This window comes from Balaenoptera borealis, assembly GCF_965194805.1.
Source record: "Balaenoptera borealis genome assembly, chromosome: 5".
NCBI classification, from domain to species: domain Eukaryota; kingdom Metazoa; phylum Chordata; class Mammalia; order Artiodactyla; family Balaenopteridae; genus Balaenoptera; species Balaenoptera borealis.
In genome coordinates this window covers 122,636,013-122,657,773 of record NC_138862.1, presented here as the reverse complement: position 1 = coordinate 122,657,773, position 21,761 = coordinate 122,636,013, and the positions used below count along the sequence as shown (strand labels likewise).

Here is a 21,761-nt window from a genome sequence, read left to right as displayed (position 1 = left end):
TGCTCTTCTCAGGCTTCCCCTCGCCCCCTTCCCCAGTCTCCCCTGCCGGCCCCCAGCCCTGGCTGCTCCTCTTCATCATTTCAGTCCTCAGAAAGGCTGCCCTGACCATGCCATCTAAGTGCCCTCCACTTGAACCCAGGCCTTTTTTACATGTCATTTATTACACGGATCACCATCTGAAATTATAAGTTTGTTTTTTAGCCTTTAAGACATGTGTCCCTCCACAAGAAAGTGAGCTCAGTGACAGCAGGCCCAGTGCTAGGATGGTGCCTCTCATATAGTAGGCACTCCTTAAGCATTGGATAAATGCATGAGTGAATGGATGAGGGAAAGATCATATTTTGCCTTTGAAACACAATTGGAATCCAAAGGAAAATGAACAGTAGTTGGACAGGGATGGAGAAATGTCCCTGAGAAACTGACCCATTCTTTAAAAGAAATATCCCTTAGATAAGTTATTTTGCTGCCTTTCTTTTCATTTGGGATATAATCCATTGCAATACCTTTTTTCCTTTCATTTCAAGTACATCACTCTGATAAATCAAACCCTAGTTTGAGTCTACAATAGAATTATGTATTGCTTTTACCTTTGCTGAAGTCCCATGGCCTTGCAAAAGGTAACTACTTTCAGCAAAAATGTCAGTCTGATTTCAAAATACATTTTCTAGGATAGTACAACCTTGTTATACAGTCCCATTTTCAGTTCAACGTCGTTTTATCACATGGAAACGAAGCCAACAGATTGTTTCAGTGAAAAAGCCTCTGCATTCAAAAATAAATTGAGTTTTTCTGGAAACTAAGTCTGTGTTAGACAAGCAGAACTTTCTTTCCTTCATCTCTCTTCCTGAACTTGAATCATTTAAACCTAAGGCCACTGAGTAGGAATGCGACGTAACTTCAATATATTTTTGCATAAAATGAAGTGTGTTTTTGGACAACTTAGGCAGCCAGGAAGGGTAATTGTAAATAGGATTAGCTCTGTCACAGCTCTGAGTCAACATGCATAGATGCCTCTGTCTTTGGAAGTTTATTTTTACGTAGGGAAGGTAGATGTGGTAGGAAACTGTGGAATAATCCTTGCCACTAGCTGAAATCTTCAATGGAGGGTTTCAAGAGAAAGGCTAAGAGAGATCAGAAGAAAGTCAACTTTCTGTGAGCAGTACCCAACTTATGGCCAGCTTGTGTTTCAAAGGTCAACTTATAAGTTTCCTATTTGATCAGTGGTTCTCAACTTGGGTGAGTTTGTCCCCCAGGGAATATTTGGCAACGTCTGAGGACATTTGTGATTGTCCACAACTGGAAGGTGGGAGGCGCTAATGTTAATCTAGTGGGTAGAGACCAGGGGTGCTGCTAAATATCCTACCATGTACAAGACAGACCCCACAAAAAGGAATTATCAGCCCCCAAATATCAATAGTTGCTGGTCTGAGAAAGACACTGGATTGCTTTTTCCCATAGGAGCAACGCTAAAAATGTTCCTACTGCAGAGGGCTATTTTGGCAAAGATGGCTATCTGTCCACCGGAACCTATTTTTATCATCCATGCTATGCTGCTATAACTGCATAAACTACATTTCCTAGCGTCTCTTGCAGCTAGGAATACAGCTGGTTCTCACCAGAGAAATGAGAGCAGAGGTGACACATGTCATTTCTGGGCCCAGGCTTTTAAGAAAAGCTACCAACCCCAGTCTCTCTTTCCCGTTCCACCAGCCAGTTATAAATCATGATGAATCCCTATAGCAGTAGCTCCCAGACTTTAGCTACATCAGAATTACCTGGAGGACCTGTTCAACCTTAGATTGTTGGGCTCCACCCCCAGAGTGTCTGATTTCAGTCAGTGGGTGGTGGGGCTTGAGGATTTGCATTTCTAACAAGTTTCCAGGTGTTGCTGATACTGCTGGTCCGGGGACCACACTTTTAGAACCCTTGACTTAGGGGATTATGATGCCACAAGATGGAAGGAGCCTGGTGATATCTGAATCACCACCTGGAGGAGAGGCATCTTTCCCCCACCCTCATGTTAATATCAACCCTACCTGTGACTTGAATGAGAGAGGATTTACTACTGTGGTTCAACAACTGAATTTTAGGAGTCTGTGTGTTCTAGCAGCTTAGCCTATCATAAGGCTCTCTACATCTACCTACCCTACATCTCTCTCCCTTACATGTCCCTGTAGAATCACAGAATATTTTCTTAACAGATGAGGGAATATGGGCTGGGAAGGATGGAGTAGCCAAGGTTACATAGTAAATGGTATGGCTCGTTATTCAATCTGTTTCATTCCCCCCATTGAATATATAACCCATAACAAAGATAAAAAATCATGATTATCTTAATAATTTGAATTTTTAGGAAAGATGCGAAGAAGAAAATTTTCTTCCACTTTCCTAGGCAGACGATCAACCTGAGGCAACATTTTGAAAAAGATGTTTTGCCTTTGCTCTCCCTCCCCAATTCTTTCTGTGCCTTCTCTCTCTGTGTCTCTGTGTCTCTGTCTCTCTCTCCCCTTCCGCACATTACTGCCATCGTGCTGCCCTCCCCATCCCAGTCCCAGCCACCCTACTCTAAAATGATCGGTTTTTGACTCTCCAGTCAAAACCCCCATTTCTGCATGCAGCCAAAATGAGCTTCCTGCCAGGAAGAAAACAATTGGAAGGAAGAAATCTGCTGGGGAAGGGTAGCACACAATTCTCCTGAAGGGCGTGCTTTTTAAAATAGTTAACATGCATGCTTTCACGTTTACTTGTGGAATTTAAAACAGCTCCAGGAAGGTCTAGTGACATTTTTCAGGCACTGAGGGAAGTGGACGGTGAGTGGGACTGAGGATCCTGTAAAGGGAGGAAAAGGCTGTTATTCACAGGCAGGGCATCTCTGGTGTCTCCTTCTGCCCTCGAGTGCGACCACAGGTCTCTAAAAGTTCCTGGTGCTTTTGGAAGAGGGTCAGTGGGAGGCTGGGCAGTGCGGCTGGGACCCAGCCCTACTCACAGAGGTTTGGTCTGTCTGTGAAGGATTTGGTTGCCCGAACAGCACTGGAATGTCCCCAGTATATTACAGCAAGTGCCGAAAATTCCTAAATGATGTAATGGCCCTATGGAAATTTAGCACAAGGCATTTTTAAATGTAACTGTTTCTTGCTTATTTGCACATATAACTTACTAGAGTCAGTCCTATTGACTTCTTCTGAACTCTATCCACAGAACCTGAGGGCAGAATTAGAGGGATTTATGCATGGCACAGACAGACTTATTTTTTGAGCTTGGTTCATGTGCATTGATGGTTTTCTAAGGTTATATCTACCGAATGCCAAAAACATGCAAGCAATTAGTAAGCAAATTCAGGCAGAAAACAGGGAAAAACAATGTGGTCCTTTTGTTTGCCTCAGTGGACAGGTTAGCTTGGTTAAAACTATCAGTCAGACATTTGTGATATCTGTGACACTCCTGAAAAACTGAAATGCATAGAGAAAGTTCCCAAATTAAATAAGATTATTTATTTTTCTGTATCTAAGGCCTTATCCTTGAAACACAGGGAGAGGTGACAAGTGTTCTGGGTTGTCCCCTTTCATTACTCAGTGTCTCTCAGGGGCTAGAGTGTTCTTATTGGCTACTCTCTCTATATAGTGCGGTTGGGTAATCTACAAGGCCTTGCCACTTTTTCACACTCAATAAATGTCTAAAAGTAGATAGTGGCATTTTGTATGTGTCAACTTGCCCCAGAGGGGGCTACAATATATTTTCCTCACAAAAACTGGTATTTTGAGTTTCACTTTTGAGTTTACAACGTTTCATGTCTTAGTGCCAGGAGTAGGTCACTGCTGCAACTAAAAGTAGAATATCAGCAATTGTCCTTAAATGAAGGGGAGGGGAGTGGAGCCTTGGATCTTGCCTTCCACAGGTATGTCACTGGCACTTAGCACTGGCCTCAGACTAGGTCCTCAGCAGTGATCTGACGGTCAAACCTTATTTAGAATAAAAACCTTAATCTCTGATAGGAGATTTTTCCGAGAGCAGTTGTGAGTTTATATGAATCATGTCTCTGTGAAGCACTAACGGCTATCCCCTCTCTGGTGGTTAAAGAAAGTGATGGAAACTCCCAATTGTCGAATGTGGCCTAAGTGGCGGTCCCTGTGCCAGGCATTTTATATACACTTTCTGCTCTGGTTTTCAGCACTGACCGTCTAAGGTAAGTACCATTTTACAGCCACGGGAGCTGAGGTTTAGAGAGAGTTAAGCATAGAGCGGCCCATGGCTGAGACTCCTTCAGAGCCTGAGCCCTCTGCATTTCACCAAAACAGTAGTTCCTATTTAGAAAATATGTGGGCTGCCCAATAGAATCTAACATGCCGCTTAAAAATGCAAGAGCTAATAACTTTTACTGTAAATTTATTTTGGAACTAAGTGAAGAATATGCTATTTTGACCTAATCATAGGAGAACACTATGGGGCTGGCCGTAGCTCAGAGCTCGTTCTCAGATGTTCTGAATTTGTCATCATCACATAAACTTTTCTCAGCATTTGAAACCATGAGGACTTAATGGGATCTTCAGTTCATACGGACCTACCGTGCTTGTCTACTTTGTCACGGCAACGCGGCACGTGGTTATTTGTTATTCAAGATGTCTTTTCTCTGACTGTTTGATACGCTGGTTAGAACATTTTCATGACTCATTTTCTGCATAAGCTGGTTAACCCTGCCCCATCTGAAGACCTCAGTAGACCTTCACCCGTCAGCCACCTGTTCACTAATGCCTGCCCCGTGCCACAGTGGGTGCCACGTGAGAGAGGTGGGGACTTGGTAGAAGTTCATCCTCTCTAACAGAGAAAATGTCCTCAGCCTATGTCCCATTAGCTGGTTAGTGACCTTGTACTGGTAAGAAGAGAGAGTGGCCTAATTAATTGCACAAGATACGCCCAGAGCAGGAAGGAGATGTACCACCACGGGAGCGGGAGGGAACACTGGACTCTGGGAGAGGGGCTGCGAAGAGGAAGGCTTGGCAAGGAATGCTTGACAGCATGATGGCGTCATCTGGGCTGTCGCTCTCTGGAAGGATGAACAAAGGAAGAGACAAGGAGAGAAGGAGTCCTGTCGGGAATTCCCTGGCGGTCCAGTGGTTAGGACCTGGTGCTTTCACTGCCAAGCCCGGGTTCGATCCTTGGTCGGGGAACTAAGATCCCCGCAAGCCAAAAAAAGAAACAGTCCTGTTGCTTAGAAGACTCAGACTCTCAGACAACCCTTGTACATACATTTAAAGAAATCTTTTTCCTGAGCTGAAGTCAAGCCTGATTCTTGATTCAAATCATTTGGCTTGAGCTTCCCTGGTGGCACAGTGGTTGCGAATCTGCCTGCCAATGCAGGGGACACGGGTTCGAGCCCTGGTCTGGGAAGATCCCACATGCCGTGGAGCGACTAGGCCCGTGAGCCACAATTGCTGAGCCTGCGCATCTGGAGCCTGTGCTCTGCAACAAGAGAGGCCGCGACAGTGAGAGGCCCGCGCATTGCGATGAAGAGTGGCTCCCACTTGCCGCAACTAGAGAAAGCCCTCGCACAGAAACGAAGACCCAGCACAGCCATAAATAAATATAAATAAATAAATAAATAATTTTTAAAAAAGTAAATGGTAGCAGAATTCTTAAAAAAAAAAAAAAAATCATTTGGCTCATATAAAAGTCCCAGGGTTTTTAATGAGATCTTAGGTCTTTAACTGGAAATCATAAACATCCATCCAACACAAAGCAAGCAAAGATTTGAAAAATAGTTTCATATCCGAATGCTACTGTTGAGGAAGTGTTAACAAGGTTTACTGTTACGAATGCTCAGGGAAGGGTTTTTTAGCCTGAAGTGAGTAGGTGAAAAATATTTTCTTTTATTTCAAAAACAAAAGTCTTTATTTGTTGATCTCTTTCCTTAAATTTATTGTTGCTTATCTCCCACCTGGGCAAACATGGTCTGAGAGCTGCCTTTGGGGTCAATTCTGGATTCAGAAGTTTCCGGGCTGATAGAACAGGAATGGATAGTCCTTAAGTGAAATTTTAGTGAAATGTACACTTTTAGTTGCATAGACATTGTTGTAGGTTGTTCATTTGCCTATTCATCCGTCAATTATTTGTGGAAGGTTCAAGTAGTGGGCTGGGTGCTGAGGTACAGAGTGAATGAAACAGATAAGTATTTGGCCTCACAAAGCTCCCTGTCTAGAGGGGCACACAGGCAGGCAAACCAAAAATCATGGTAGCATGTGATGGGTACTAGGAGAGGAGAAGTATTGGGTGTTATGGAAACAGAGGAGAGGGACATCAACCCAGACTTGAGGAGTTACAAGGTTTCCTACAGGAAGTGATGTCTAAGCCAAGATCTGAAGGATAAAAGGTATTAGCTGAGTAAACGAGTGAGGGTGGGGGGGGGGGGTTGTGGAAAGGGGTCCGGGCAGATGGAGAGCCTGAGTGAGCAGGGAAAGAGTTGCACGTACTCGAGGAACTGGAGGAGATTCTGTAACTGGGTAAACATTGCTGTGCTGATCAGACCGCAAGGGGAAGAACAAGAAGCAGGACTGGTACCCAAGAGGGTCCAAAGCAGAACAGAATAAGGTGAGAGGGACGGACTGAAGAGAGAACTTCAGAACAGAAACGACGAATCGTGATTACGTTCTGGGATGCGCTTCTCAAACTTTCACGTGCATGCAAATTGCCTGGGGATTTTGTTAGAAAGCAGCTTCGGATTCAGCATTTCTAAAGAGACCCCAAGTGATGTCGTAGCTGCTGGCCCCTGGACCACACTTTTGGGTCTGAAGGATCAACAAAGCATGGATGTGTCCCTTTTACATGGTGGCTGGTAGCTATTGTGGGACAGTCCTGGTGGGTTAATAGTGTTCCATTAATTTGGGTGGTCATAGACACAGAGTCCTGTTCAAGGGCGCTGCTGAAAAAATAACCTTGACTCTTCACTTTCATGAATTCCACTTATGTTTTCTTCCTGGTTGTAACTGACAAATCAACTGGGAAGGCCACTTCTTGATCAAAGTCTCAGACTGGCTCTGACAATGGCCTGATTGGTGGCTCACCAAAAAGACACTGAGAAAGGTCGTCACCTACACCTGGGCAGTGGTCCTTAAGCTGTCCTTCTGTAGAACACTGAGGTTCTATACAGTATTTCCCAGAACTTGAATAGTAATGGCAGTCTTTTTACCATTAGGGGGGAAAAAACTGAATGCTAATGGGAAAATTTTCTTAAAGTTTTACTTCCAGGCCTTTCTCTCAGTTCTTTGGTGCCAGCGGCTGTCTGAATGCTAATGAGTGCTGGGGACAATCAAATGAGAGACAAGCAACATAGCAGCAAAGCCTGGCCACGCTTGGTGCTGTTGTCTTTATGGCTATGTAGACTCATGGATGAGGTTTTATATTATATCCATACACTGAGGTCACATTTCCCTGGTTAAAAACCCTTCCCAGTTTATGCAATAGGACACATCAGGGTGGCAATGTCTCTTCAAAGTGCAACAGAAATGGACAAATTGGAGAATTATGTCCTGTGACACACCGTTGGGCCCCTTGAACCTGCCCGGGTGCTTCAGGGCCTCCGTTCCATCCGGATCAGCACAGCAGCTCTGCACGGAGCCTCTGAAGCCCAGTAGGTTAAAGTCCCCAGCCACGGTGGTGGTTTCAGGAAGGCTGCCGGGGCTCACTTGGACTTGTTCTTTCCCCTCCTTCAAGCAACTCCCGGCTCTTATTTAGTTTTAAATTAAATCAAAATTGCAGCACATGGATTTGAATTAAAACAAGAGGCCCGGTCTTTGTAATATGCACCACATCAATAGGAAAGGTAATTTGTGCAAAGCACATCCCCTCCTTTAATTTAAACCACAGAGCTCTGCTTCTCCGGTTTCAAGGCGGCTGAGCGCTGGGCAGGGCAGCTCACGCCAGGCACTAACTAGGCCTGTGCTGAGAGGGACAGGAACAGTTTCAGGGGAGCTTAGCGGTCCTCTTAAGCCCTTTGTGCTGGGTGTCACATGATACAGCAGAGCAGTTATGAACTCCTGGCCTTGAATTTAAAGAAGGTCTGAAAATGTCTCAGGGTAAACTTCCCCAACTGACTCTTAACTGCAACCTAGCTACCAAAAACAGAATTTGCGTTATTAAAAGCTTCTCAAGGCAAATGAGGCAGAGAGACCACACTACTCCTGACCTTGAGACCTCATTTTAAGGTTCCAAGGCTGCATTGTGTGTGGATTACTACACTACACAAAACCAATCGGGTAGGGTCTGTGCTAGGTGAGAAATTCAATCTGGGTCCTGACAGTCGCTTCGCTCAGTTTAACTGGCTCTAGAGGTCAAAGGTGGAGACCTTTGACCTCTAGAGCCAGTTAAAGTGAGCGAAGGGGGGGAAGGGGGAAGGGGGGAGGGGGGGGAGGGCACAGTGTGGTGGAAGTGGCAGTAGGGTCATCTATGAACAATGTGAGCTTTGCTCAAAAACACTGCTGTACCCCAGCCATCTACACAGCTCCACGCCTTGCTTCAGTGCTCACTGCCGGTAGTGTGTGCTCCCCACCAGGAGGTAAGTCATAAGCAGCTGGATCCCTCTGCAAACTGTCACCTCCAGGTGCATCCAGATTTAGAAACGGGTCTGTTTCAGGTTTTGTGGGGCCTGAAACTTACACATTTTTGGATCCTCTTTAAGAAAAATGATACAAAAACACCTTTCACAAATTTTATATACCATTAGGACACACTGCTAGCGCCCATCCCAGGGTCTTGGAAGGTGGACACGGGGAGCTTAAAACTGAAGCTTCTTTAACTTTACAAGTAAATCCACTTCTGCTTGAAAAACATCACCAGTTCTCTACCTGCCCAGTGCAAAAAAGGCATGCACAAGGTGAGGGTAAAGGTGATGTAAAAGGCTTTGTCAAATAGTAGGTGTAATTGACTAAGACAGAAGTTCTGGCTCTTATTTGATTGGTCTTTGAACCATCTGTGGTGCATGGGCTTAGTGAACCAAGCTTGGCCCAAATCCAAGTTCTCTCTCTTAGGCTGCAAGCCACCTTAAGGGCAAGGTTCTTGTCGCTGTCTTCGTTCACCCAAATACCTACCGAAGAGAGCCTGTCAGGGAGTGTCTGCTGAATGAGTGGCTGGGTGACTGATTGAGGGATTGTGTAAATAAATTCACGCTCCCATTTTAGATCGAGGGTCATTGTAGTTTACCTTCTCCAGAGGACTCTTTGAAAAATGTTTTAAGCTATGTAAAGAAAGGCTCCATCTAAATTTATTAGTGAGGCATGGACAACTAGTTTCCACCAGAGAGCTTCTAAACTTATCCTTCTTACTGGATGACCAAAACCACTCTAGACATAATCAATAACATTAAACTACATTATAATGCAAATATTCTTCAAGGAGTTTGGCTGTTTCTTCTGGTTTCAGCAGCTGTGGTGCCCACACACCCAGAAAAGGCTAGATAGTGTGTTATTTGATCTGCTTTTTCACTTCCTCCTCAGGCTTACATTATCTTACGTTGACCTTTTAAATTCTTTACTTCCTGGCAAATATATTTAAAACTTTAGGTCCTGAGTGAGGTGCGGCATATCAGAATTCATGCAGAAAATCAAAGCCCGGTCTGAACCATTCTCTTTTGAAGAAGAGTACTGCTCTGCACATGGTGAACTCCTCTGATCCTTCCTACACTCTGAAGGGGGTCAGTGGGTGCAGTGTAGAACCTGAGCCTATGGCTGGGAGGGGTGTCACCCACGTGTGTGGTTTACTGTGAACAGGATCGGGGTCAGGTTTGCATGAGAGACATGTTGAGACATGCTGGAGTTGGCCTGGGCTAGGAAGGGCACGGTTTTGATTTAACTTTTGTTCTCATGACCTTGAGGGTAAATCTGAAGTTGTGTCAAGACAGGTGAGAAGGCTCTAAGTTCAAAGTCAAGAGGCCTGGGTTCAAGTCTCAATTTCATCTCTTAATGAGTTGTCAGATCATGAGCAAGATACTCAAAAACTCTCCATGTCTTTCTCTCTCTCTTTCTTTTTTTTAATCTGCAGGAAGAGACCAAGAGTGCCTATCTTATCTTGCCCTGGCTATGAGTCTCAAAACATTACCCACAAAACGCCTTAGAAAGGTATAAAGTGACTTTGGAGTTGAGCATCTATGATTCCATTACATAACCATGTAACATTACAATCTCCTCATTTTAAAGCTAAGAAGACTGTTTTTAGTGGAAAATCCAATGTTCTTAATGATAGGAACTAGCAGATGGATATTCCCTTGAATTAAACTATTAATGTCAATCCCATTAAAGTGATGGGGTTATTATTTTTCTTCTAGAGGATGAAGATGATCTAGAACAGGGCCAGATAGTAAATATTTTAGGTTTCGTGGGCCATACAATTTCTGTTGCAACATTCACCTCTGCTCTTATAGCACAAAAGGCAGCCACAGACAATATGTAAACAGAGGGGTATAGCTGTGTTCCAACTTTATTTACAAAATTCCTGTGGGCTAGATTTGGTTCAAAGGCCATAGTTTGCTGACTCCCTGATTTAGACTATCATAAAGGTATCACCGAATTCTGGGCTTCCTCACATCCCCTGGTCATACACACCATACTGCTGGCCTCAGTTTTTAATGCAGCTCCAATCCAACAGCTAAGCAAACATAGAAGGTGCCAAATCCAGAAAACCACCAAGCCACGAGGTTATTTGGGCAGACACTTCACATCCCAACATGGCTATCTAAACCTTGCATTTCTCTCACAATCTTCTTTGTAAAAAAACAGCATTATTTAAAATATAATCTCCAAGTTTTAAAAATAAACCACCATTCTCCAGAGTAAAGCTACTGGTATTTTGATGGGAAAGAAGGAAAAGTGCTTCCCAGCTCCTCGAAATGCTTTGCAAAACTGCAACCCAGTGCCGACTTCTTATTTATGTGATCCAATTTGCCTTTTGCTTTCCCATAATAGGAGTCAATCATTACCAAAGTTCATCACTGCTCTAAGTCAAAGATCACCTATCGGTACGAATTATCCTCTGTATGACTCTCTCTCTCACCCCGCCGGCATGTCTGGGAATGTAGAGAAGCACTGTCAGAGGCCTACAGAAGGACATTTTTAAACTCTGGGTCTCCATGTGCCAGTACTTGATTAAATGACTCGTTCTCAGCCTGAGAGCTCCCACCCTTTACTGTGTGGAACAGGCTAGGAGGGAACTGAAGGTGAAACAAGCCTTTTATTCCTAGTACTACTTCTAAAAATGTGGATTTGGGACACTTAGTTGGGTTTGAGGTGAAGTCTCACAGACCTGGGTTTAGGGATGATTTCATCCTTGGCCAAGTTACTTGACCTCTTTGAGATCCTGAATCTCAGTTTTTCCATATACAAAATGGGTTAATATCTGCTTTACAGGATTGATATATAGTGAGTGGCAAACAGCAGATATTCAATAAATGATAGTTTTTCTCACTCTTTCCATATCTCCCTGTATACCCCAAATTTTGTTTGCTCTGTTCTGAAGCAGTTTTGTTTTACTCTCATGCATCTTCCAATGAACTACCTCTGAGTGTAATGTAAGTGCACAAATACATAGAAGGCACGTAAGGGGAAAGGTCTCCAAACAAGAAAAGGCTGATGGTAGGAAGATTAATTGAACAGAGAGAAACAGAATCCCCAGAGTAGTTCAGGGTCAGCAAATTCATTTTGTTTATTTTCTTTGGGAAAAAAAGAGCCTCCAGGTATGGTTTGAGAGCAGAGATCCTGTCGATTTCATCCACCTGTGCCTAGAACGGCTCTTGGCATTTGGTGAGAGTGCAATTAGTACTTGTTTTCTCAACTAATAACTGATCATACTTAGATATGATTTGCTTTTGTATTAACCATAAGAAGTTCCTGGAGCTTGGCATTAGGGAAGGAGCAGGGGTTCTAAGGAGAAGGAGCTTTAACATTGAACAAAAATGGTACCATTTACACACTATTTACCTGCCAGTATGCAATTTATGAAATTATGAAATTATGCAAATTCTCCCAAGTGAAAATTCATCTGAAATAAGTCAGGGGAAAGTCCAATGCCTACTCCAGGCCAGTTTCTGGTAGATACTGAACCTTGAGGCCATTCCAACAAGATTCCCTTTAATTTCATTTCCCTTCTGGAAAAAAGAAAAAATCCCATTGTTGTCCAGAATGTATGGATATCCACATGGTAGTATGCACAATGGGATAAAGAGCAGTTATGCTTCCCCAGAAGGACTCCAAGTATCCTCATGGTTTTCCAAGTACTGGGAAATTACGAGAGAAGACGTGCACTGACACACAACGTAGTTCACCTACCTGAAAACATCATCATGTGCTGAAAGTTCCAGGGGATCTTGTGTTTCCGGCCCAGATTCAGGAGGAAGGAGAGGGGATATATGTTGCATGCTCTGGCTACAAAAATTGCTAGCTGTGGATAAGCACGGGGAAACATTGAGGAAAATGTTGCTGCAATAAGGGTGAGAGTTCTTGAGCTTTAAATATTATGTCCTTAAGCTTCTCTATATTACGACCCAGAAAACAGGAATAAACACGTCTATACATGTATGTCCAACTTGCTTCCAAAATTCATTTTTCAATGTCAGTTCCTTTCCAGAAACAGTAGGGAACTCTGTCTTCTTTGAACATATACTCGGTTTAAAATTGTTAACCCAATACCATTTCAATCACTGTAAATTTTCTCATCATGTTTATGTGGCTGATAACTGACTCTACACTCAGTTCTGCTGCAAAATGTGAGGCAGGGACCGTTCCGAGGCTGTGGCGTCATCCTCTCAAGCAGCACTTTAGAAAGGATAAATGTGCTTCAGCTCACGACTATCATCTTACTTGCCATCAGTTTATACTCCTTAAACCTAGCAAGTTTCACTTAGTTTTTTTTCTTTTAGTGGATTTAATTATGAGAGGAACTGCCTGTCTAAATGTATAATACAACTTCTGCTTTAAGAGGTGTTTCACTAAAATCCAAGCTTTCTAGGTTAAAAATCTATGAAAATATTTGTGGTAGTCATCTCTCCCCTTTTGACATCTTGGACTCCTTCCCTGATAGTCCGTCTATTCTAGTTTGTCCTCAAATGGGATGGAGTTATTTGGGAAGAGGGAGCTTCCTTCTAAGATCCAGGTTTTGGATGGAATTTGAAAATTCACTTGACTGCTCAATGAAAAGAGAACAAGAGGTAGGTGCAGGTGCTTAGTTGGACCCTGGCTTCCAGAGAGGAGTTGGCTCTCCTAGCTGTTACGATCATCTGCCTGTGATCCGAGGGGCCATCTGCCCATTTTCCAAGTGGGAACAAGGACAACAGCTGCTGACTGTCCCTGGGGACATCTGCAGTGGCTCAGTATCCTTTCTGATAGACATCCCTTCCTACTGGGAATGCTTATACCCCAGACCTAGAGCTAGAAAAGCCCCCTGCATTAAAACTGAAGTCTAGATTTTACCTGTCCTTTTACTTACAGGAAAGGGGCTATCTTATTAAAATAAACTTACATGTGCACAATGCTTAAGACATTGAAAGCACATCTATCATGTTAATTTCACTTGATCTTTACTCTATCTTTTTTTCAAAGTCCTCACTGGAAAAAAAGATTTTATCATCTTGCACTGAAAGTATTTCTGAAGTTCTAAATCCTGGCTGTCTTCTGATACATTCTAATGCAGATTAAATATAAAAAATGGATTGACATAATTTTTATGTAAATGATTCATAATGTGAGTTAAACATATTTTGAATGTTCAAAAAATGTCATTTTCTTTTACTTTTTCCCCCTTACTTCCCTCAGTATTTTCCAAATTTTTGTTTTGTTTTGTTTTTAGTTTTATTTATTTTTGGCTGCATTGGATCTTCGTTGCTGCACACGGGCTTTCTCTAGTTGCGGTGAGCGGGGGCTACTCTTCGTTGCAGTGATTTTCCAAACTTCTTATCCTGAACCATAACATTTAATAAAGGCCCCAATTTCTTAGGATGCTTTCCCCCCCTAATTAGAATTACTTGTCTGCCTTGAATTTGAGCTTTGCAGTAAACCTGAGGAAATTACTTTAACAATTTAACAGAATAATCACTAAAGGTAAGTAGTTTGTTCTCTTTTCTCATCACCCATTGTTCTGTATTTCAAAGGATACAAAGGCTCCAAGGATGAAAAGAGCATTAAAGATATGATTCTGGAACGTGAACAGCGCCAGGCCCATGTAACAGAAGATGACATTCTCAGCCAAGAAGTTCATAAATTCAAACAACTGAAAACAAAACAGAAAACAAAACCCATGAATTATGACTCAGCTTTGAGTCCATTTAATTTCCTGTGACTGTACTTGGTGACTGGATGGTCCTCCTGTATCTGGGAAGGCCATCCTTTGGCCTTTTGCTCAGCCTCTGGCGGGGTGCAGGGGCCCTGCCTATCCTGCCAGGTCAGCTGACTCTACCCTGGCTCTCTACCCAGTGACAGACGCTGCAGCTGCGTCAACATCCCACCCTCCTTTCCAACTGCAAGGCTGCCAGAGATGCCCCAGGGTGCAATTAACTGTTATGATCCTCCATGGAACAATTCCTACTAGGATGAAAGAATAGTCCCTGTTACAGAAACTGAAACTGCATGATCTGCTTAACGTGTACCGTAGTGAATGTTGCAAGAATTGTTTAGCCCCTTCTGCACATCACCCAGTAGATGCACTTGAGTTCCCAGACCCTGGAGAACTAAATTAAAAAAAAAAAAAAAAAAACCTTTAGCTAAATTACGTTCCTCAGGCAGGCAGGAAGGGCAAACCTGGAAAACTTAGAAACCTGTAGTGAGGATGAATGTCGATTATATTTCAACATTAGAATAATCAGTATATTTCAAACTTCAGACAATGAGACTCATTAAATTGACTGATGCAGGTATATCCATTAAATGTCTACAATCTCTAGCTGGTAAAAAGAAAATGATTAATCCCAGGGATCAGTTAATTCAGCAAGAACACAATAGATACATCAAATTCAGTCAGAGGGACAGAGTAATAACATGTTATGCTGAGGGATGCTCCCAAGAGTTATCCTTAGACCATTAACTAAACGATTTAAGTTGAACAAGAAAAACATTCTCCAACTTCCGGATGAGAAGTGAAAGGGAAAGGTGTCCAAGGGCTACAGCAAAGGCAGATTTAGAAGAGATTTTAGTTTATGTTCCAGACTCTTCATTTGGAAGTTCTGAAACTTCTTTCCCAGACCTACATAAATCACCATGTTAGGTAAACATCTCCGGAGACATTTCTCTTGATTTTTTGAGGACTCATTATTTTTTCATGTAATGTATTTACAGCCCCACAAATAATGTCCAATACCTGTTCACTGACAGCTGACAGAAAGAAAAGGAGAATCTTGTCAGACACATTATTTAAAACCAGTAATAGAAAGAATGGATTAAAAAAAAAAAAACAGCTCTTTTGGTACAGGATGGTCTTTCTGCAGGGGTAGCGATCGTCAATTATCCTGAGTACTCACTTTACATTCTAGGCCAGCCCATCTAAACAAACACCGTCACTCAAATAACCACAGACAACTTGAAAATATGGGGGGAAATATAGGAGATGGGGGACACTTTTCTATCTCATTAGGTCTTTACTTTTTCAAAAAGTGAGATTTGGCTGCTGTCTTAATCTGCCATAACATGTCAGGCTGCTATAACAAAATACTATAGACTGGGTGCCTAGAACAACAGAAATTTATTTATCATAGCTCTGGGTCTGGGAAGTCCAAGATCCAGGTGCTGGCTGATTTGGTTCTGGTGAGGGTCCTCTTCCTGGTTTGCAAACAGCAGCCTACTTGCTGTATCCTTACATGGCAGAGAGAAAGAGAGATCTTCTCTCTTGTGTCTCTTTTTCTGAAGGCACTAATTCCATTCATGAGCGCTTCACCCTCATGACCTAATTACCTCCCAAAGGCCCCACCTCCAAATGCCATCACACTGGGGATTAGGACTTCAACAAATGAATTTGAAGGGGGTTAGGGGGAGACACGCAGTCCAGAGCAGCTACCCAGTTTTTGACATTAATAATCACATATCAAGGTTAAATTCATAGGGCTTCTCCTTCTCCGGTCCCCATCCCAAGTGTATTTTACTCTAGAGGGGACATTTTGCTGACTAGGATCCATTCAGCCTCTTGTTAGTCATCATACCCCAATTTGCCTCTGTGGTCCACCTCTTTCCCCACACTCAGCCCAGCGTGTTTGGTTCAGAAATGTGTGTGATGAATTCAGCAATTATTAGCTGGAGTTAGAACGTCTGATTGTGAGACATTGAAAAAAAAAGTAAGCTAAGGAAACAAAGGATATGTTTGTATACATATGAATCCATCGTGTATTAACATATACATATACATATACACATAACTTGCACTCCACTTTACAGACATTTGACATTCCTATTAAATTTTGTTTTTTACCATGAACATGTTACTTTCATAGCTTAAAAAACTGAATTAAATTATAACAAAAATTTTAAAGTGGAATAAAATACTTCCCAAATGTTTTCCTTCTTTAGCCTTGCTCAAGCACCAACTCTTCATCTTTTTACTTTCAGGAAGTTATCAAGCATTCTTATCTATTTCTAATATTTTTCTTATTTTCTTTAAAAATTGTTCTTGAGTGCAGGAGAATACAAACAACAACCAAAAAAAGCATTTATCTTTTTGTGGAACATCTTTTTCAGTGATCTCTTTATTCACAGATCCATAGATTATGTAGACAACATGCATAATGTTACATAAATCTGACCGTATTTTTATATAATTTACTTTAATTAACTCAGTAATATTTCACAAGTCTCTTTCCATGGCAATAAATCTCAATCTACTGAACAATTTTTAATGGCAGCACAATATCCCTTTGTATCTTCATACCCAATTTTATGTCACTGTATCTGTTATTACCCATTATTAGACATTTGGTTGTTTCAGATTTTCCCCTTATAAACAATGCTGCACTGAGCATCTTTATACAAATCTCTCTCCCCAGCTGAGTGTTACTCCTTAGGTGAAATTCCTAGATACGGGCTACTTCTGTCAAAGGATATATATTAATTTTTCTTTTTCAACATACTACCAGTCTGCCCTTCAGAAAGATTATACCAATTTACATCTCTAATAGTGGTGTGGAGGCTGCCCTTTCCTCACACTCTTGCCAAAATTAATTTTTATCCATTTTAAAAAAACTTTGACACTCTAATAGACTCACTTATTTTAAATTTTAGATGGTTGTTAGCATTTTTAAAAAGATTCCCTTCATAGCAAGGCAGCAGCACTGATTAGCACTCCTCTGTCTATTTATATCATGTAACAACAATCCTCTGAATGAATAGGCTTCATAATAACTTCCTTCTCAGGGCACTTAATGAAAATGTGTGGGCAAATTCAACTTTGTGTTTCACATGCAAAAATCTCCTGAAGACATGTTTCAGAAAGAGAATGTACACTAAGGCCAAGCTGACAGAAGCAACCAATTTGACCTTTAAACCTTCATTGCCTGAGTCTGGCCCAGAGTAGTCAATTACTGAGGGAATAGATTTACTGGTCAATTTTAGAAAAAAGAAAAAAGAACAAACTCCACCCCCAAACCAATAATAATAATAATAATAATAATAATAATAATAATAATAAATGTCAAACTAGTTAATTCAGTATTTAATACGAATAACCTCAAATCTACTTCCTTCCCACTCAGGGTCAATGAAAAATAACTTGAGTCAACATTTTATTTATCCAGTACAGTAAGCAACATTTGTTTTATTTCCCTTGATTCACAGTTTGTGAGCCTGAGGAGGGGACCCAGGTTAAAAGTAATATTTGCTTAGCAAAGCTTTTCTTCAGGACAAAAAAGCACGTTTAATAGGGCAAGCAAGACTAGGGAAATATTTAAACTGCATAAGAGGACAATCTGTGTTTAAAAACTCTGAAAGTTCATGGTAACAACTTACATGTTAAACAACTTAATCTGGTCAGCAAACCATGTTCCGTAAAGACTTATTTGATACTATGTTTTTCAGTTGGTGTTACTTACTGTACTTACTAGAAAGTAAGAAAAAGTCATATCATCTGTTTTATAAAATATGTTTATTACTAATTCTGATTGACTTTTTCTCCTATTAGTAAAAGAATGAAACAACCATATTGCTGTGGTTCATATACAGAAATATTACAGTTCACTATACCCTGCTTAACTAATACTAATTAAATTCACATGAACTCCTCAATATGGCTTTTATTTGACTTAAAGTTTGTTTCAACATATTGACTTTCATTTACTTGGCCAAGTAATGCACTGAAATTCATTTTAATTGGGATGTTAAAGAACCTACAAAACTATAATAAAAGTGAAAGGAAAGAAAGAACTAAATATATTCTTTTATTTTCCCCATAATTTTGCCCTGGGATTAATTTTTTGTTTGTTTGTTAATAAAATTTGCCCTTATTGCTAACGGGGAGCCTTCTTTAGAGAATATCTCAGATTTCATTTTTTAATACATTATTGGGTATATTATAACTACTCTGAACAAACTGGAATACAAGTAAACAATTTTTATTCCTATATTGGGGGATTTGCAAACAAACATTACAATATATTCTATTAAAATTATAAACTTTTGCTCCTGGGATTCTAATATTTGCTTAGTCCCAAGTCCTGAGGAAATCTGTTCAAGGTGAACCCAATAATTCCTGTGGGCTCTACAGGTAGCATAGGACTTGAATTGTGCTGAAGACCTGTGACCTTTACCACCAGGACATAAGGGATCTGAAAGCTTTGTTGCCAGTCAAGGTCATGGTTCCGAGAGTAAAGCCTCTCATTAGGAAGCCGAAGATCTATAGTTACAAATAAGTACAAGTGCAATCCTTTGAGATCCTCTTCTAGATTTAGGACATTGTAATAATATCAGTATTACTACTTCTAAAATAGTAATAATGCTAATGGGACTCATTTTTTTAGGACTTAACTTGTGCTAGGGAATGAGTTAAAGGCTTTTGCTTGCTTTAAACATTTTTAGCAATTCATGTCATTATGAAAAGAAAACTCATAAATTGATATTATTTCTATTTTACAGTTGGGGAAATTGCACTCAACCATAGTAATGCATTTGCCCACGTAAAGCACAATAAAGGGAAGAACTGAGTTGTCTTGAGTTTTGTCCAAGGCCCATGCCACTTCTGCCAGACTAGGCTGCTTCTCCATTAGACAAGATTCAGGTTCAGGGACAGCAAGAAGTTTGTAATAATAGTATTGGTGAATATTTGTAACACATTACAGTCTGCAAAGTACAGTTTCATTCATATATACATCCTGTTTGCTCATCAGAGCAACTCTTGGTTGGTAGGGAAGATATCTGTGACTCTGACCACATTGTTTTTCAAGTAAAGAAACCTGAAAGGTAAATTTCCTTGTACCCAACTAGTGGATGCAGGTGGTGACTTGAGGTAGGGGATACTTATCCCCACGCAATGTCTACTACCATCCGCTCACCAAAGTCAATTCTTCCAACCCTTTCCCTCCTCTCAAAATACAAAAAGTAAAAACAAAGGTCTTGCCATGCATTTGTAACTTCAAGACAAATCTCCTTCCCATTCACCCCTTTCCCCTTAGAGAAATTCTGGACTTTTCACTGTGCCTTATATAATGATTGTATACGGTTTTATATATATATATTACGATACATATATGTATCTTTATATCTCTATCTATCTATTTATCTATCTATGGCCTAAAATAAGACAAACTTCATGCAATGTCTCTGCCCCTTTTGCAGGAGATGGGCTCCAAATCCAAGATCAGATTCTTCAAGGTTAGGACTATACAGGCCCTGAAGTAAAAGAGGCTCAGAGAGCTCTTTTACTGAGCTAACCAAGCTGGTGCAAATGATTTTCAATGCTTGATTTGGGTATTTTGAGCATGTCGGCTATCTCCCGCGTGGTAGAACATTGATTGCTCTCAGGTAATGTCTCGATTTGATCGCTATCAACGTCAACTGGTCTACCCGACCGCGGAGCATCGTCCAGCGAGAAATCTCCAGTGCGAAACTTCGCAAACCACTTTTGACACGTTCAATCAGTCACAGCACCTTCTCCATACACTGCACAAATCTCTTTTTGCATCTCAGGTGCGTTTTTACCTTTCTTGAAATAAGAAAGCATAATATGCTGAAAATGTTGCTATTTTTCTTCCATCTTCAATATTAAAATGGCTACACAAAAATTCACCAATTTTGATGTCTTTTTAAAATGCATGCTGATATGACAGCTGTCACATACAATCTAACAAAATTGTTTCGAATGAAGTTAAAGACAGCTAAGTGCTACTAGAGCCATCTTACAGAAAAAAAAACAAATGAAACTTTTGGCCAACCCAATATTTCTTTGTTTGAGAATTCTTGGGTTCCTTATGCACTCCTGGCTGCTACCCAGCTCTCTCCTGTCCCCTGCATTTTTCATTGTTTTCTTTTAAACTTAATTTGACTTTTTAAAAACATGAGAATTTCAAAAGCACAGCCTATAAAAACACAACAGAACACATTTTAAGAAGATGAATAGGCATCATTAAGTAAGTAAAGCTAATATAGGAAATAAAGGTAGTTACAGCTACAAGGAATTGAGCTTCATTAAACTGAATAAATACTAAAGCCAGATTTTCTTGAAATCCTTGAGCTTATAACTTAAGGGGAAGGTTATTTTCTATGAATTTGCTAAATTACTTTAGCCAGTAAACACTGATAATAGTGTTCTTATTTCTGGAGGTTTCCCAGTTTTGATTCTTCCTCTTTTGGGGGCTATTAAGGTAAAAGTGTAGAGTTTTGTAAGGTTGCATTTAAGTTAATACACTATTAGGTTAAGAATAACTTCTCAAGTCTGCAACTTCAAAGTTCTTATTATCATGATATTGATCAGGAATATTGGTTCCCCAAATAAGACTGGCCTTAGATCTATTTTGATGAATTTAAACACACACACACACACATGCACACACACAGGCACACCACAATATAGGAACACAAATTTCAAAGGTAGAGTCACCTTGTGATGTATGTAGTCCAGACATCTAGCCAATGCTTGATTGCTCCAACACTCTTGTTAACGGGCTCTCCAGCTTACAACTGAGCACAGCCAAAGGCAGAAACCTCACCACTTACCAAGGAAGCAAATGGCATTTTTAGACATCTATAACTGTAAGAAAATCTTTCCTTATGTTGAGCTGAAATTTGGTTCTCTATCACTTTCAACTACTTCTCCTACTTCTACTTCTTTAGCTCATACAAAAAAATAAGTCAAGTAGGGTATCATTTTATTCCATACTGCTTTGCTCTAACAGCAGAAAGGGGATTTCTATCAGAAGAGTTGCAGTTTAGGCAATTTTACAGTGTAGGCAGCAAATGCCACTTTTCATCCTACAGTCTTGTTAGTCTTGAAAGTAAACATTTTGCTAGGAGTTTGTGGTTGGCATGTGGAGCCTCTAGTCTAGAATACCTGCAAAGGCTTGGGGGGTTAGAGTCACCAGAATTATGTTCAAATAAGTGTTCTCCAGAAGGATCTTCTCAGCAAATCTAATAGTACTGGCCTTTAGGAAAAAAAAAAAAAAAAAAAAGGAGACGGCATAACATAATTTCTCGGTGGTTTGGCCAACAAATAAATTAGCTAGTTGAAACAATATATGTTCTTTGAAGAAATTAAATCCATGCTTTAAAAACATCTTTTAATGAAAAAACCAAGAGAAACATCGATATTGTTAGGCATTGGTATAA

The 21,761-nt window shown here is 40.8% G+C and overlaps 1 protein-coding gene across 1 annotated transcript in view; it reads right to left on the bottom strand.

Annotated features, from left to right (window-relative positions):
- SLC9A9 (solute carrier family 9 member A9) overlaps positions 1-21,761 on the bottom strand; it is a 555,669-nt gene that overhangs the window by 206,957 nt on the left and 326,951 nt on the right. Inside the window, exons 10-11 of the mRNA XM_082393417.1 lie at positions 14,128-14,241; positions 12,306-12,417 (exon numbers count right to left, since the gene is read on the bottom strand). Coding sequence (XP_082249543.1) covers positions 12,306-12,417; positions 14,128-14,241 — 226 coding nt within the window. The remainder of the gene's footprint in view (positions 1-12,305; positions 12,418-14,127; positions 14,242-21,761) is intronic.